At 39.0% G+C, this 17,500-nt stretch overlaps 3 protein-coding genes across 22 annotated transcripts in view; 1 reads left to right on the top strand and 2 right to left on the bottom strand.

Moving 5' to 3' along the window:
• Positions 1-13,121, top strand: part of Hyd (E3 ubiquitin-protein ligase UBR5) — a 20,336-nt gene extending 7,215 nt beyond the window's left edge. Inside the window, exons 13-37 of one of the 2 annotated variants that reach the window (XM_071796558.1) lie at positions 155-309; positions 443-728; positions 842-976; positions 1,074-1,241; positions 1,377-1,509; positions 1,614-1,836; positions 1,927-2,165; positions 2,261-2,385; positions 2,585-2,820; positions 2,918-3,084; positions 4,564-4,898; positions 5,521-5,926; positions 6,116-6,464; positions 6,553-6,892; positions 7,262-7,494; positions 7,752-8,273; positions 8,397-8,579; positions 8,694-9,062; positions 9,421-9,606; positions 9,689-9,811; positions 9,885-10,091; positions 10,225-10,580; positions 10,689-10,895; positions 12,215-12,593; positions 12,696-13,121. In XM_071796558.1, the coding sequence (XP_071652659.1) occupies positions 155-309; positions 443-728; positions 842-976; positions 1,074-1,241; positions 1,377-1,509; positions 1,614-1,836; positions 1,927-2,165; positions 2,261-2,385; positions 2,585-2,820; positions 2,918-3,084; positions 4,564-4,898; positions 5,521-5,926; positions 6,116-6,464; positions 6,553-6,892; positions 7,262-7,494; positions 7,752-8,273; positions 8,397-8,579; positions 8,694-9,062; positions 9,421-9,606; positions 9,689-9,811; positions 9,885-10,091; positions 10,225-10,580; positions 10,689-10,895; positions 12,215-12,593; positions 12,696-12,908 (6,275 nt within the window). In that variant the 3' untranslated portion in view covers positions 12,909-13,121. Of the gene's footprint in view, positions 1-154; positions 310-442; positions 729-841; positions 977-1,073; positions 1,242-1,376; positions 1,510-1,613; positions 1,837-1,926; positions 2,166-2,260; positions 2,386-2,569; positions 2,821-2,917; positions 3,085-4,563; positions 4,899-5,520; positions 5,927-6,115; positions 6,465-6,552; positions 6,893-7,261; positions 7,495-7,751; positions 8,274-8,396; positions 8,580-8,693; positions 9,063-9,420; positions 9,607-9,688; positions 9,812-9,884; positions 10,092-10,224; positions 10,581-10,688; positions 10,896-12,214; positions 12,594-12,695 lie in introns of both variants that reach the window. The other variant, XM_071796557.1, reaches the window with a different exon arrangement.
• The window catches only part of LOC139824076 (formylglycine-generating enzyme-like), a 55,932-nt gene that overhangs the window by 29,949 nt on the left and 8,483 nt on the right, over positions 1-17,500 (bottom strand). The gene's annotated exons all lie outside the window — the stretch shown is intronic.
• LOC139824073 (uncharacterized) lies at positions 13,424-17,397 on the bottom strand. Of its 2 annotated transcripts, XM_071796559.1 has the most exons (4): positions 14,849-17,392; positions 14,637-14,688; positions 14,348-14,551; positions 13,424-14,159 (listed from the first exon to the last, which is right to left on the bottom strand). In XM_071796559.1, the coding sequence occupies exons 1-3, from the start codon at positions 16,663-16,665 to the stop codon at positions 14,348-14,350; spliced, it is 2,073 nt and encodes a 690-aa protein (XP_071652660.1). In that variant the 5' UTR covers positions 16,666-17,392; the 3' UTR covers positions 13,424-14,159. The 2 variants fall into 2 exon arrangements, with proteins under 2 accessions (XP_071652660.1, XP_071652662.1); XM_071796561.1 differs by lacking the exons at positions 13,424-14,159; positions 14,348-14,551 and having other exon boundaries at positions 14,637-14,756; positions 14,849-17,397.

Here is a 17,500-nt window from a genome sequence, read left to right as displayed (position 1 = left end):
AGAACTATATTTTTATATACAATGGTCTTTACATTTTAATATAGATCTTTGTTATTCTCAAGATGAAAGTAAATGATTATTAATCAATGAAAAGTATATATCGTTATTGCCATTAATCAATAACAGATACATTTATTTATATATTTATTTATAGGTATTCATGCTATATTGAAAAGTGGCAATAAATTGAGTTACGTTGTATACAATCTAAGTACTGGAAGATATGTTCAAGATTGTTATATTCCATCTGATATTTCATCATTTTTGGGCTTGCAACCTCAAAATATTAATCTTACGAGCGCAGGAGAGGTATATTTTATTGATATTTATAAATAAAATATATGTAAGATACAAGATGTCTCGAAGAAAATTTTATCTTTTTTGTATTTTAGAATATCAAATTTAGAATATATGTATTTTAGAATATTGATTTGTATTTCAGAATATCGAATGTTCTATGATTTTACGAGATGGTAATAATACCATTTATCCAATCGCGAAAGATTGCGCTGACGCTATACGCGACCCAAACTGGTTGGATTTGGCTCCGGTAAATTGTATTGGTGCAGCAACCATTCCTATTTCTAGTTGTTCCAATTCCACCAATTTAAAGAATCAGGTTGCAGTTATTGCATTAGCATTCGACAATCTTTTGCTTATGCCACGTATATTGCGATGTGATTACGAAAGTGTAAAGCAAGTATTTTGTAATTTGGACCAAGATCTAAGTAAGTGTAACAAGTATATGTATATGTAAAATTTGATTTTCTATAAATTATGTGTTATGATAAATTTTACAAAAGTACATATGCAATGCTTAACATATTTTTCTGTTTTGCAGAGAACAATTTGACATATTCGAGTGCAAATTCACAAATCCAAATGATATTGAAGGAACGCTGCGATGGAAACCGAAATATACTTCACGCTTGTGTCAACATGTGTTCGCCAACTTCTAATAAAGAAACCGAACAAGGTTATTACGATTATAAAGATATTAAGAGAATTGTGACATATTTTGTTTAATATATTATATTTGACTAATATTATATATTTTATTTGTTTTGTTAAAGTTATCGAACGTGAGTTAGTGTCGAATACAGTAGATGGAACTTCCGCACCTATTGAAGAGCCCATCCCGACATTAAGTTGGCCACCAGAAGCATTTGATAACACATCAGGAGAAGAGGATAGTTTATTAAGCATAGGTGCTGCTAGTATATCTATGATGAATAAATCTGGTAAGTGACATCAGTTTGTATATATGTGTGCCTGTTTATGTCACAACGCAAATTTAATTTTACACGTATATGTACATGAATGTGTGTGCGCGCGCGCGTGTAATTATATTTAATTTCTTTTTATTATTATTTCAGGTATTGGGACTACATCTAATAATACATACATTATAGATTCCGTTGAAAGACGACATAATGCATTGCTCATACTGAAATACATGTGCGAAAATAATATCTTGACACCGCACCTAAGAGAATTACTAACAGCAAAGTATGATTAAAATTTAAATATAAGAAACATACTGATACATTAAACTCTTTTAATGTTAACATTTTTCACGTTAATTTTTTAATAATTTTTTTACATGTAAAAAGGGATGCTCAAGGGCAAACGCCCCTCATGCTCGCTGTATCGGTCCGTGCATATCATGCAGCTCTTATCTTATTAGATACTATACAAAGAGTTGGCAAAGATGCAAAAGACACTTCAGCCATGATATTGCCAGCGGATGCGAGTCCAGATCTATCTCCACTGTTTGTTACTTGTTGCAATGATACATGTAGTTTTACGTGGACTGGAGCAGAGCATATTAATCAAGTATTGAATATATATATTTACAAGATACATTGTATGCAAGATACATCGTATGTTGAAGTCTTTGTTAAACTAAATTTTTTTTATTTTAAGGATATTTTCGAATGCAGAACATGCGGCTTAACGGGATCTTTGTGTTGCTGCACAGAATGTGCTCGTGTCTGTCATAGAGGTCATGATTGTAAGCTCAAAAGAACTTCACCTACAGCATATTGTGATTGTTGGGAAAAATGTAAGTGTCGAGCTCTCATCGCTGGTCATCAAGGTGCAAGATATGACTTGCTATGTCGTCTCGTAAATAGCACTGATCTCGCCACGAAAATTAACTCACGGTAAGTCATACAAATTATACACAAATATTAATGTGTAACGTGGAGAATAATTATGTTTGAATAATAAATAATTATTTTACGTACATTTTATTCAGAGGTGAGAGCATCTTGTTATTTTTGGTGCAAACAGTTGGAAGGCAATTAGTCGAACAACGTCAATTTAGATCGGCACCTAGACAACGATCAACTTCGGCTAGTCGTAAAGCACCCACTTCGGACGGTATACTTTCTACAGTCTTTTTATATTTTGATTGTTAAAATTAAAAAATTCAAAGGTTTATATGGAATCTTATTTTATTCTATATAAAACTTGTTTTACAGCAAGCAATATATCTATTTACATTGTTACGTTTGTATATTTACAGATGTATAATTAACATAATCGTGAAATTGAAAGTATGTAGTTCTTGGTTTCGCAGGCTTGGGTGCGGATTCGGACATGCCAGATCATGATTTGGAACCTCCCCGATTCAGTCGAAAAGCGCTCGAAAGATTGTTAAATGATTGGCCAGCTGTTCAATGTATGATCATGTCAGGCGTTTCTGAAAATGGTACCGATCAATTATTCGGCGATCAAGGGCAGTTATGTCGGCAGAGTGGCACCGCATTACTAGACAAATTTACGCATTCCTTGCTAGTTAAATGCAGCGCCGAAGTAAGTGAAATGATATGCAGAGCTGAATTGAATAGTGCACATATTTTTCTTTCTTCCTTATGATTATACACTAACGAATTTTATATGATATTTATAGATGCTCGATACGTTGCTCACCACTCTAATCAGAGAATTGCAAGACGAGTCTGTGCCTGGACGACAAGAAGAAGCGAATAATGTAGCACGTCGATTCGTGAGATCCGTGGCACGCATATTTGTCATTTTCACTATAGAAATGGCACCAAACACGACGAAAAGGCGAAGGTAAAATAAATATTTCCGCTTTATACGGAAAGTTTGATATAATTCGCTCATTAATTATAATATTACATAGTGTCATTCCTTAAGGTGATCCTAAAGCTGTGATCCTAGCCGGTTTTTTCCAGTTTTTTTCTTAGCACTAATCTTTTAATTGGCTTTATAGAAATGCAAAATTCTTGTCTAGAATTAAAGTACGCATCAAAATCTAGGTCATGGTGGTCGAATTTATATGTGGTGGTCGTCACGTATAACAAAAAATATTAATTTTTTTTCGTTTTCGATATAAATTCGACCACCATGACCTAGATTTTGATGCGTACTTTAATTCTAGACAAGAATTTTGCATTTCTATAAAGCCAATTAAAAGATTAGTGCTAAAAAAAAACTGGAAAAAAACCGGCTAAGATCACGGCTTTAGGATCACCTTAATGAAAAACAAGTTAAAAACTGAACCATTTTCAATGCTTAACCCTTAACTAGCACGCGGGGTGTCAAACACCCCAAAAGTCACCAATGACACATTCCAATACGTTGAACACCTGGCAGAAATTGTCAATGTCCTTCCAAACACAATTCGAATCAGACGTATAGAATTTCTGGGGTGCTGAACAGTGCAGAATTTTTTTGAAGCCTCAAAACTAAAAATTTCATAGTTTAGGCTAATGTGTATCATTTTCCAGTGTTTAATGTATGTACTTGATTTTTTTCAAGCCTATTGGAGCCTCCATTTCGCCGTACCCAACGTTCAAAGTGTGTGGGGTGTACAACACCCCGTGTGCAGATAACGTTCGATCGCGGACGTGTGCTAGTTAAGGGTTAACGAAGAAAGTGTTGCAATTGTATGTGTATATATATATATATATATATATATATATAAGGCGTTTGCAATTTTACTTAACACTTTCTTCGTTAAGTATTGGAAATGGTATATATATATATGTACACACATTTTTACGTATACATATACATCTATATACGTACGTATATACTTATATGTATATATATACAGGGTGTTCCATTTTAAAAGACCTTAGCTGAATATCTCGAAAACTATTTCTGGTTGTACTTATCAGTTGTAGTTGTTAAAAGAGAGTTGGCGAATTTTTAACTTTCTGTCGACAGCAACTGGCAATTGGCAACCGAAAATAGTACTTTTTAACTATCAATTGCCATCCTTCGCGACTGGCGACGGGACGTTTGCGACGTATTGTAGAATGGCCCTAAGGGAGAATTCACACCTTGGTAGAATAGCAGAAAGCAGAAAAGCAGCAGCCAATCAGGACTTTGCGCTGGTAGTAAGCATATTACAGTATGCATGCACAGTACATTCTGTTTACTACCAGCGCAAAGTCCTGATTGGCTGTTGCTTTTCTGCTTTCTGCTATTCTCCCAAGGTGTGAATTTTCCCTAAGACTTAACAACCAATTTATGTCGATACAAAAACACGTTAAAAAGAGAGAGTTTGATTTTTCGTATTTCCAGTACAAGTCAAGCCTCGCAGCCTTTAATGAAGTGTCGGAAAGTTTTCCAAGCACTAATTAAATTAGCCGTAGAAGAATTATGCGAAACAGCGGATTCATTGATAGCACCAGTCAGATTGGGCGTAGCACGTCCAACGGCGCCATTTACGCTAACGAGTTCTGCAATTGAGGTGATTAACGGCTCGGAGGAACTATTTTCTATAGAGCCCTTAATACCTCACAGTGGTGTCAGTTCGGAAACGTTGGACGCGGCATTGCAAACGCAACAAGGAAACAATAACATAACTATGTCAAGAGGAGATGTTTCTGCTGTAGATGAAACTGAAGGTGGAGAAGGTATAGAGAGATATATTAAAATTTGAGTTTTCTTAATAGACCAATTTGTATACGTAATGATTAGGGATGGGATCAAGTTTCATATGTACTTAAAAATCCGAGTTAAATAATAATCAAGTTTTATTTTCTAGAATTCAAGTAATATTAATAAAAAATAACATTTTATACATTGTACTTGCAGGATTCGCAATGTACTTATAAGCAGTTTCTATTGTAAAAATTAAATCTTTTACAAGTAGTACTTGAAATCTAAGACTAAAGTTGTGTTAGTTTAAAGAATATGTAAATGTATAAAGATTTTAAGTAACTTTTATTTTATATTTTATTATATTTAATTTCGAAGTATAATTTAATATTTGTAATTATCAAAAAATAATTATTAAAATATTTGCTTTATAAAAAGGAAGGGCCATCTCCACGAGGACCATCTCTTATTCAAAGGAATGTAAAATTTGTAGTGAAGTATTCACAAAAGATTCGAATCTATTTGATCCAGGTTCGAGTGTACTTGGGAGTAATACTGTTACAGATTCGAACCTTCTTGTAAGATACTTAATCCCATCGCTAGTAATGACACATATGAGTTTTTGACTGCATAAAAATACATGATTGCTCGATGTAGAAGTCCCTATGGATATGGATGGTGATATCAGCGAACACGAAGAATCGGGGGTCTCTGGGACTGCCACGGGTCAACCACTCGGAGAGGTCGACTCAAACGTCGGTGGTGTAGGCGAGGAACAAGCGGGAGATGGTGAATCAGACACGGAGTTGGACCTCTTAGCGGAAGCGGAAACTGAATCCGATTCGGATGACAATCATAGCAATCAGGACGCAGCGTCGGCACAACGTAGCGTGCAAACGGGCGCAACCGCAGGTTCCGATGGTGGAATGGGATCGATATTATTGTTTCCAGAAGATGAGTCTGGAGAATCGAGCCAGCAGGAGGACGATGAGAGCGAAGCGGGGGAAACAGACGAGCAAGATAACGAAGAGTTTATCGGTGATGAACAATTGGAGCGCAGAAGGTAATTGTGTTCCGATCTTTCTCAATTGTGTCACCATCTTGTCAAGCTATATTTATGTTTTTCTTCCTCATTATATCTCTGATGTAACGAAGATGACTGATAAGCTGTCAGAACGAGAGCATATTTGCCCTTTATGTTCCAGACGTGGAACACTCGTGGAATGCTAAATGTAACATTGCTTTATTTCAGTGGATCCTCCGGTCATTTGCATCGTAATAATCTCGCACCCGTGTACATGCAGTGGGCGATACGCAATCGTGAATCGAATACGCGTACAGCGGGATTACGGGTGACTGGTGGTAGTAATCTAGTGTTTATCGATCCCGCGTCCTTGAGACGCACCACTGCCACGTCGGCCGTCGCGACCGCGCAGGAGCCCATAACAATGGGGACTACCGCTAGTTGCCTGGCGCGAGCTTTCGGAATTGTCATTCGACAGATCGCCGATCTGTTGGTCATGATGCAAGATTATAAGAACTTGGCGCCAGCCTTACCACGTTTGATGGAAATCACTTTTCAGGACGCTCTAAGTTTACAGGTATGCAAATTTATTGTCTCAAATTTCGTCACGTCGGTTCGCGCATACAATCAACGAATCCTGACGAGACAAGTTATTTCTGCCGTAGTCGTATTTAGAAGCGCACTTGAAGCCCACGTGGGATTGGCTGCTTACGGTGATGGATGCTACAGAAGCGCAACTGAGATTTGGAGTATCCCTGACACGTAGCGCGGATCCGACTCACCCTGAACACCCTCTCAATAACGCTCCGTCTCTGTCGGGCGGTAATTTTAGTGGTTTGCTAAACACGGCCGCGCTTTCGTTGACTCTTCAAGGAACTACAGGTCGGAATACTCGCGGTGGTATTGCTACAAGCTCGAATATCTCCACTCCTCAAGCTTCAACACGACTCACCGTTGGTTTTGCAGGCGTTGGCGAGCCTCCGAGGAGCAGTAGAGAGCGTGAAGGTTTACATTTATTTTGATATCTTTATATTAAATGTTGCGATACTTTTGGCATATTTTAAAATCTGTAAAGGTGTGATTTCGTTGACGCTAGAAACCAGCGGCAGCGTCAAGAAAATGTAGTGGGGGAAGAAGTTCTGTTGAATTTTGCGGTACGCTAAAAAGTTGAGACGGTCTGAACTTCTTCCCCCACTACATTTTCTTGACGCTGCCGCTGGTTTCTAGCGTCAATGAAATCGCACCTTAAGCCACACATTTTCATAAAATAGAGTATAGACGTATTTGTGTGGTTTTCCTAACAAACGCAAAATAATCGAAATTTTCTCGATCTTACAAAAGAAATAGAAAAAGGAACGTCATAATGTGTTTCAGGTGGTGATGCACACTCAGCGAGACGTGAATTCTTATCATATTGTCTGTCTTTGATGCGTGCCCACAATAGCGAGCATAGAGATAGTTTGCCAGTTTTGGATGTTTCCGCTTTAAGACATGTCGCTTATGTGTTCGATGCACTTGTATATTATATGCGTTCTCTCTCGGAACCACTTGCTTCCCGAGGCGAGACTCAAAAGGAATCATCCAGTTATTCTAGCTGGAATGATCAGGTACGTGAAAAATTTAATCGCTTTATTCGCATACGTTTCAGCTTTTTTGTAGACACGATATCGTGTAAAGTAGAAATTGAAAGTGATATAATATACATTTTGATGTAAATCTCTATTTTGATACTGTAAACACATGCTTCTCTCTCTTTTTATGACAATGGACACGCGACGCGATTGGTACGACGTTCTTTTTCGAGTATCGAGAGCGTTTGAAATCATAATTATCGACGTAATTACATTAAATTTTTTCTTTGTAGGATGAGAATGACAATGATGAAGGTGAAGAATACAACTCGCCAGCACCAACTGCCATGGAAACGGATTCCGTAGATTATCCAGATTTACTTCAAGTACCCATATGTGGATCTGGAAATCACGGCAATTCGACGCCGAAAGGGAGAAAACATCCTTTCTTGCAAAGATCAGATTCTACCTTGTGTCTTGGTTGCCCGCCCCTAGATCCTTTTGATACCGTAATGAGCGAAGCGTTGCCGTTAGCTGATCAGCCGCATTTATTGCAGCCACATTCGAGACGCGAAGATCTATTCGGTATTCCGAGACAACCAACTTGTTCTAGCGCAGGTGGATCTAGTCAAAACCCTTTGGAAGGTTTACCAACGAGATTAGGTCTTTCTGTGCGTGGCATGGACAGTCAAAATAACGTGACAACTCCAACATTCAGTCAAGTTGTACAAGGGCCGCTTTCAAATTCCAACTTGGAATCGAGACGAAATTCCATTTCAGCTGGAGACTTAAACTCAAGTTCTATTAAATACGCGGTAATAATTTTTCCTATAATATCAAAGTGCATTCTTACATAAATTGCTGGGATATTTCACCAGCGGCACGTTTGCATGTGTTTTTAAGGAATTGCATGTATTAATTTGTGTATTGTATTTCAGGAGAAATTAAAGTCATCTAATCACGCTAACGAAGGGCATTCATCTCTTGTAACGGAACAAATCATCGACAGAGCGCCGATTATAGTATCGACAAACAATCAAAGTGATGCGGCAACGAGCACCAAAGGCAAAGACATGTGCAAAAATAATAGAAGCGTTATAGTTCGAGCTGGAACGATATCGGTAAATGTTATCACGATATTATTTTGAACAGATGTTTTTTAGTATCAGTATTTATTATTTATTATTTTACAATTATTTTACATATTTATCATTTTACAATTTATTTTCTAAAAGGAATCAAATACGAGTAAAGTTGGTGCGCCAGAAATATTGGTTGTTCCAACCGTTGAAAGCCAAAACGTGTCCGAGGAAGTCGACCCGGCTGCAACAAGTCATGAGATATCTGCTCATGAAACTGTTGAAACAAGTCCGGTAGAATCTGCCAAAACGGTATCATCGATCGGGACGAATATCTCTCATAATATTTTGCTAGGACGATGGCGATTGTCGTTGGATTTGTTTGGACGAGTTTTTATGGAAGATGTAGGTTTAGAAGCTGGATCTGTAGTGTCCGAATTAGGAGGATTTCCCGTGAAGGAGGCTAAATTTCGCAGAGATATGGAAAAACTTAGAAATTCGCAACAAAAAGATATTACCATAAAGGTATGTAAAAAAAAGGTAACAACTTAAGCCAGCGGTACACGGAATATGTTTTCCTGCTGGATTGCTTGTGATCTAGTAAATTACTAGAAATCCTAGTGTTGAGTGGTGCAATTATAGTAATTTACTAGATTGCAAGCAATCCAGCAGGAAAACGTGCACCGTGTGTCACTGCATAAGAAATACTATGCACTGTATTAAATGTTTACGAATATATGCTATACAATAACCCAGATGACGTCAAATGACGTATTAATTCCGTCCTAAACGTCCTCTAACGTCATTAAGACCGTCTTAGACGTCATCTTGCTACCTGGGAAGCCTTAAGTACAAACTACTACATCACACAATTGACCGACAGGTCGAACGAGATAGAACACAGTTACTAGTGCAGACGATGAAGGAGTTAAATACGCAATATAACATATATAATAGAAGAGCTTCGAATACTCCGCCTTTGGCAGTGAATCGCGTTAAAGTTTTTTTCAAGGATGAACCTGGCGAAGGAGCCGGTGTTACCCGCAGTTTTTACACGGCGATCGCAGAAGTTCGTAAAACCTAAAATATAAAATTAGCATCGAGTCGGTTTAGTCGTAAAAAGGTTTATACTATTTATTATTATTTTTTAGGCATTGCTGGCAAATGAGAAACTCCCAAATCTCGAAGCAGCGCAAGTAGGATCGAAGTATACGCAATACAACGTTTTGCAAAAACTGAAAAGCAGAGATCGTGACCGTGATCTTAGACGACAAGTATGTCGCGTCAATGAATCAATGCAAGATGAGTCATTGATCTCTTATCACGTGATATTTGTTTTGATTTCAGAATACACGTTCTTCTGGAAAATGTCGCGAGACACGTCGCGCTTTATCTTTTGATGCTCGGTCTTTCCACCCTTCGAACGCGATTGAAGGGAATAATAGTTCAGCACCTGGTAGCTCGTCTAGCACTCATCCCTTGCCAATTAACCACTCGAATAACGATCACTTGACTATGCATCAGCAACAACTTGGCGATAGATTATATCCTAAGGTTCTGTGCGACATATACTTGTTAAAATATCTCAATTTTAAATTTGTTCCGCGAAGAGTGAAATTGTAAACTCGTTTATTTTGACTTGGTCTCTTTTATATTGCATGTATAATTATTAATTTGTTTATTGTAGGTGCACGCTTTACGACCAGCGTTGGCTGAAAAAATAACTGGCATGTTGCTGGAGCTGTCACCGGCCCAGTTATTGATGTTGCTGGCTTCGGAAGACGCTCTCCGACAGAAAGTGGACGAAGCGTTCGAATTGATTCATAGCCACACTCAAGATTTGACCAGCGAAATGCTGGATCTCGATGTATTTAGCTTAACCGAACGATGCGCAGCAAATAAGAAGAAAATGGAGAACAGCATTCTGGACGACACGGAGGATAATGCCCCGCTTTTCTATTCGCCTGGTAAACGCGGTTTTTATACGCCGAGGCAAGGCAGAGGCAGCTACGAACGGATAAATGCATTCAGGAACGTAGGCAGGTGAGTTCAATATATCTCTGTCGTGATGACACATCTTTCTCTTATGTAATTTCTTTTGTGTATATTTAAGTAAGAATTGAACTTCAAATTTGCTTATATTGTTCCCAGACTTATAGGACTATGCCTCTTACAAAACGAGCTTTGTCCACTATTTTTGAACCGCCACGTAATCAAATATATCCTAGGAAGGCCTATACGTTTCCATGATCTTGCATTCTTCGATTCTGTTATTTACGAGAGCTTGCGACAATTGGTCATTGATGCTGAAACGAAAGACAGTAACAGCTTGTTTTCTGCATTGGATCTTACATTCAGGTACAACTTTTTACTCTGTCTTTTCATCTCTTTTTTAAAATATTTTTATCAGGATAATCATACATGTACGCAACAATTGTAATATATATGTATATGCGCGCACGTGTGTGTGTGTGTGTGTGTGTGTGTGTGTGTGTGTGTGTGTGTGTGTGTGTGTGTGTGTGTGCGCGCGCGCGCGCGCGCGCGCGCGCGTGTACGTGATGATCTTGTCTAATTTTCGTGATTCACATTAAGGCCGTGGCACATAGAAAAACTTAAGCAGTAAGGAAATCAACGGTATGGATTCGCTACCGCTTAAGGCCGTGCCTTAAGTTCTTGACTGTGATTGGCTGATTTGCTTACTGCTTAAGTTTTACTGCTTAAGTTTTTCTATATGCTACGGCCTTTAAGCAGTAAAACTTAAGCAGTAAGGAAATCAACGGTATAGATTCGCTACCGCTTAGGGCCGTGCTTTAAGTTTTTGACTGTGATTGGCTGATTTGCTTACTACTTAAGTCTTACTGCTTAAGTTTTTCTATGTGCCCGAGCCTTTAAGATCTTCACGCAATCATGATAACCTGATGTTTATTTGAGCTGTCAAAATATGATTTCCGATTAAATATAATTATTAGATATTAGAATTAATAAAATCATTAAACTTTTATTATATAATTTTTAATTGTATAATACATATGTACATATCTACATAAATGCAATTATATACGTACATACATACACATATAATTATATTAATATAATCAATGCCAATATGATTGACTTACTAAAAAATAATTAACTGTATCAATTGATGTAAAGAAAACATAATTTTTCATTGCATTTAAAAAAGTGCAGTTGCCCATTCATTATGTGCGTGTACAGACGGCGTCATTAATGCTTTCCTAGCTGTGTTCTGGGGATTTCTATAGTGCACGTTACATGTACTATGCCTTCAGGTGGAAGGCATTAATGACGCCGTCTGTACATAACTTATGCAAATGCATATTTCTAAAAAAAAATGCAATTATAAGTTTTTTTATATTCTTATTTTTATAATTTTAATACTTTTATATACAGAATGAAGCGAGAGTGGAAATTGAATCTGATAGGAAAAATTATGGGTCCGCTTATTAAAAAAATATCGCTGACAATATTATGTAAAAAGCGCATGCTCTTTATAAAAAGATTGTTATATACGTTATACTAATTTTTTATAATTATAAAACTTTGATACTTTGATTTTTTTTATATTGAAAATGCTTCATTTTCGCTATATTTGAGGCATTTTCTTCAAATCCTGTACATATGACAATTTAAATGTCGAACGTTATTCCGCATTTTAGTATAGATTTGTGCCCCGAGGAAGGAGGTGGTTCGATCGAACTTATATCCAATGGTCGCGACGTAGAAGTAACTGCGAGCAATGTATATGATTATGTACGCAAATATGCAGAAGTTCGTATGATCAAGGTGCAAGAGAAAGCTTTGCATTCTATGCGCGAGGGAGTTTTTGATGTCCTTCCCGAAGGAGCGCTCGATGGTTTGACCTCGGAAGACTTAAGACTTCTTCTAAATGGAGTTGGCGACATCAACGTGTCAGTTCTAATATCGTATACATCGTTCAATGACGAATCCGGTGAATCGACAGAGAGACTAGTTAAATTTAAACGCTGGTTATGGTCCATCGTTGAAAAGATGTCACACGTGGAAAGGCAAGACTTGGTGAGAATTTTTTGCAGACCGCTTACTTTTTATTTTGTTGAAAACACGTTAATTTTTGTGAGCTGGAAATTCTGTTAACACTTACGCCCTCACTTATTGCAGGTATATTTCTGGACTGGCTCTCCAGCACTACCAGCGAGCGAGGATGGTTTTCAACCGATGCCGACCGTGACGATTCGGCCGGCGGACGACGCGCATCTACCAACCGCGAATACATGTATCTCCCGATTATACGTTCCACTGTACAGCTCCCGTCACGTCTTGCGACACAAACTACTTCTCGCTATTAAATCAAAGAACTTTGGATTTGTATGAACTTAGTTCTGTGACTATGCTTGTACGTGTACAAGATTAAGTCACGTTATTGATAATGATACAAAACCCGGAGTTGTACGTTGTTATTTTTTCCTCCCTTAGACACAATTTTTAACATTTATAAATTTATAAGGTGTAATTATGGATTATGATTTTCTTGATCCTGAAAAAAAATTTTCATCTTCATAAAGCTTTATGTTATATAAAGTGTCATACTTAGTCTCTCTCTTTCTCCCCCTTGCCTCTTTCCGCCTCTCTCTCTCCCCCCCCTCCCTCCCCTCTCTTTATAGCAAACAAATAAAATTTTTAAAAGCATACAGTGAAATTTTACTTGCCTATTTTAAATCTTAGTTTACATCTGTTTGTCTTTACACATATTCCGTTTGAATAGGTTTAACGACAGTCTACTTAATTTCTTTCACGTAATCTCAATTGCATATTCACATGTAACATTAAGATATATAACGTATCTCTTAAATCGTTAAAAAAATTACCAGAAATTTTCACAATCTTGATACAATTAAAAATTTTTATTAGGCATGTTTGAAATGTAAGATAAAATGACAGGAAGTTGCAGGTTTTCTTTATGTACACCAATAACTTTCTTGGATATTGATTCGTTAATGTGTGTGGGGAAAGGGAATTACTCTATATATATATATATATATTTGTGTGTATAATTTTAAAAATACCAGTTTACACACACATCAGATTATAAAATACGAAATTTGATAATTAAAAATGATAAGCGTTGGCAGAATTGATCATTAATATCTATTTCAGTCAATGCAAAAAGAGGTTGGAAAATTATTAAAAGTTAAAACATCACACACCACGCACACACGCACACCTCCCCCCCACACACACACACAATATAAACGGTATCTCTCACAAATGTTGTTAAACATTCATCTTCGTTTATCTTGCCAAATATGTTTGATCAAAAAAATTTGTAATTTAAATTAAAACTAAATATTAAAACGATGGAAAAAGTAACCTAAGAATGTCAAGCTACCTATCCTGCCGTACCATTACTTTTCTTCAATGTAATTATTTTTTAATATTGAAAATTGTGTTTCCAATGTAAAATAATGTCAACTCTGTCACATTTAGCACTTAGTCTTGGCATCCATATATGTTTTACCCTCTGTCTAGAATCATAACAACACAGATGTCTTCAAAATGATTTATCATTTTGAAAAAAAGAAAAGGTTCGATTTACGATTTTAAATATATTTCCTAAACGGTAAACTGAAATAGTAAAAAATAATCCATTATATTTAGTTCACTTAAAAAAAGTGTCTAATGCTAATATATATTTATATATAATAAATCTCATTATTTATAAATTTCTAAAAATCGTAAAGTTATATACAATAATTATATTATCTATTATTTACTTGACAAAGTATCGATAGAAACTTATGTACAATGGTTACCTATTGACCACTTCCTGAATTGTTTTGGGGTAATTTTGCTGTCGACTGACTCAATTGAGCCAACGTTTCTGGAGTTGCATGTGCTTTTAATATTGAATTTTCCGCTTCCAATTGATTGATACGATCCATAAGCTCAGCTATCTTCTCTTTCAGTACCTCAACTTCTTCTCGTACCGCGAACATTAAATGACTTTTAACTAAATCCTAGAAAAAGATTACAATGCAGTTCATCGTTATCATCCACCTACGTTTACGAGCGGTAAATGGTTCTATTGCAGCGGTTTCTCACCATAGCCTGCTCAATCTTGTTATCAATCGCTACAGCGTTTGTCCCCGACATACTGCAATGTAGATTTATTCATATAGATTTATTCGTATGCAAGCGTACGAATAAAAAAAGGTATACAATCTAAGGAGCGATATGAAATGTTGAAAGTTTATTACGTATCCGTAACTTTGTAAGACGAGTGATTAATTTCTTTGTAAGTCTATTTCGAGTACCTTTCGTTATCTTCGAGAGTACGATGCTCATCGCTGCCCTGCGTAACTTCGGCCAATGACTCGAGGAGAGTTGCGTCGGCCGACTGAACAGTAGTAGCGTTAGGAACGATGCCGGAGATGGATTCTTGCTCCGGATCAGATTGGTGGAACGCGATGTTACCCTGCTGCAGACCACCCACGACATTCTGACAACCAGCCGTCACTTGTGTGATCTGCACCGGGGCATTACCGTTGGACGTTTGCGGTTGCATCTGCTGGGTCGAAGGTGTGATCACCTGCGATTGCACAGGCGCTCCGGAGGGATGGATCGTCGACGTCTGTTGCGACGCCCCGGTCGTCTGAGGAACCTTGTGGATATTTTGTATGCCCTGTATCCCCTGTATGGCAGTCAATGGCTCGGAAATTTGCGTCATCTGTGGTTTTTGCGTCGGCAACGGCTGTTGACAGGAAGTTGCTTCTGATTGATGCTGCGTGACGAGAATATTTGGAGCCTGAGAGGTAGGAGCTGACGTTTGCTGAACCGTGGGCTGGCAAACATTCTGGACCGGCAAGGATTGATTCTGCGTGCTCACCGTTACATAAGTTTCTTCCTTAGAGTGAGGTATACTGGGCTGAGGCGTCACTGCACTATTGCTAGTCTGTGTTATAATGGGGATAGAACCTTGGGGCATACTCTGAGGTTGTCCCAAGTTGCTAGGATGAGTGGCCTGTAAATTGGAAGGTAACGTAGAACCTTGACCGCCTTGCGACGGCTGTGGCGGCGGCTGTTGCTGTTGCGGCTGTTGCTGAGTAGCTATTGGCTGAGTCTGAGATTGAAAATATTGCGGGATTTGCTGCGCGGATGGCTGCTGCACTTTGGCCTGGGTCTGAACTTGTGTAGGATTATGCTGTACATTAGAAGGTATCGAATTATTTACCGTATAGTTTGTACTCGATACCGATTGCGCGGGGTTACTCGACACGGCGATCGACGGGTGCACCGTGTCCGGGTGAGACGATACCGGGCCATTAGCGTCGATACCAATCCCTTTATCGTCAGTCACTACAGATTGCTTCGCAGCTTCCGGTATAACAATCCCACTATCGGTCACCCCATAAGATATGCACACTTCGTTCGGATCGGACACTTTTGGAGTACTGATGGCCGTCGGCTGATTAACGGACGTGTGATCCAGGTAATCCATGCAGGTCCAACGTCCTCTCTTGAAAGGCTCCGTGCTCTCGATTTTCACTACCTTGAATCTCTCGTTCCTGCCATGGGAATGGACCTCGCGTAGATCGGCGTCCTGCTTATCGGTGACGGACGTAATGTCCAAAGTATTGATATTGCTATCATTTACCGAATTATTAACGTTGCCACCCTCCGAGGGTACGATGGCTAGACCGTATTGCGAGCTGGTGGGAATCACCGGGGCCGTGCTGAGGGCGGCGTTGCTTGTATTGAAAAACACGTCTTCCTTGGAGAACGTGTCCTCGGAATAGCTCGGCGTCTCGATATCGAGATCGGTGATGCGCGAGTGCTCCACGGAATTGTCCTCCGTGTGCGACTCGTCCAAATCGTCGTTGGAATCCTCGCCGGCGTCATTGCTCATACGGCAGCCTACGGTGACGCTGGTTATTTGGAACGACGACGTTTTCTTCCGATTGCACTGATTGCCACTTGCAGCTTGCACGCTGCTCGGCGCGACAACCGGCTGATGATGCCTGTCTATCTCGCCCAGACGGATCGTCTCCGTGGTCGTGCGGTGCACGGGATTTGATATCTTCCTACTACCATCTAACAGCCTATGTGACTTTCTGTGCACATTATCTGCCATTATTATGAGCACTTAACATACGAGAAACACGATTGCTGCGTCCGTTCTCTCGCATGTTAGAATCAACATCGTCGTTCACGCGTTCCGGACTTTCAAATATCTTTTACTCTTACGCTCTTTCTCCCTCCCTCTCTCCCTCTCTCTCTCTCTATCTCACTCCCTCTTTCTTTCTTTCCTCCACCTCCTTATCTTGTCGATCCGATTTCAATGCGACCGATCGCAGTCGGCCGCACCACGCGCTCTCGCTCCTATGAAGAATACGGAGCAAGCACTCAAAGACATATTTCGTGTATGGTTGGATGTTCACAGTTCACCATTACATTAATCTCGAAAGGAAAAAAGCGCGTTTGCTCGAGCAATGTCCGTTCATCCGTCCGTTGGTTTGTTCGGCTGCACTTTCGTGAAACAACGATGCCTTTACTCTCGCCAATGTCCACCTACTTGCCCGCCTGTTTGTCTGCTACGACGACGACGACGACAACAACGACGACAACGATCACGTAGTCACGCTACTTATTCACCTCTCCTTTTCTATCGCGCGCTCTGCCCTCGCTCCTCTTCGCTAACAATCACGCCCCATTTAATCTCATTCGTTTAAAATTATTTGTCTCGTAACACGAGGCCCATCATCCATATCCTTTTTATACACGTTATACACTGTGTAGTGAGTGGGCAGTTTAAAAATGGCTGCCGATTCATTCGCACGATTGCCACGAATTGTAACTAGACCATCCGCCACACCGCCACACGGCACACACCACGATTAAAGCCCCTTGCACAATGCTAGGTAACAGTGCAACAGGCAATATGGGCGCATTCTGGGGGTCGATTACGG

The sequence above is a fragment of the Temnothorax longispinosus genome, unplaced genomic scaffold, assembly GCF_030848805.1.
Source record: "Temnothorax longispinosus isolate EJ_2023e unplaced genomic scaffold, Tlon_JGU_v1 HiC_scaffold_26, whole genome shotgun sequence".
Lineage (NCBI taxonomy): Eukaryota > Metazoa > Arthropoda > Insecta > Hymenoptera > Formicidae > Temnothorax > Temnothorax longispinosus.
Note: the sequence above shows the minus strand (reverse complement) of the source record. Positions and strands in the feature narration are given on the sequence as shown.

Coding starts and splice junctions, on each gene's coding strand:
- LOC139824073 (XM_071796559.1), bottom strand. CDS start 16,665: ATGGCAGATAATGTGCACAGAAAGTCACATAGGCTGTTAGATGGTAGT. Junction 14,689..14,848: donor ACTCTCGAAGATAACGAAAG/GTACTCGAAATA, acceptor TCTACATTGCAG/TATGTCGGGGACAAACGCTG. Junction 14,552..14,636: donor ACAAGATTGAGCAGGCTATG/GTGAGAAACCGC, acceptor ATCTTTTTCTAG/GATTTAGTTAAAAGTCATTT.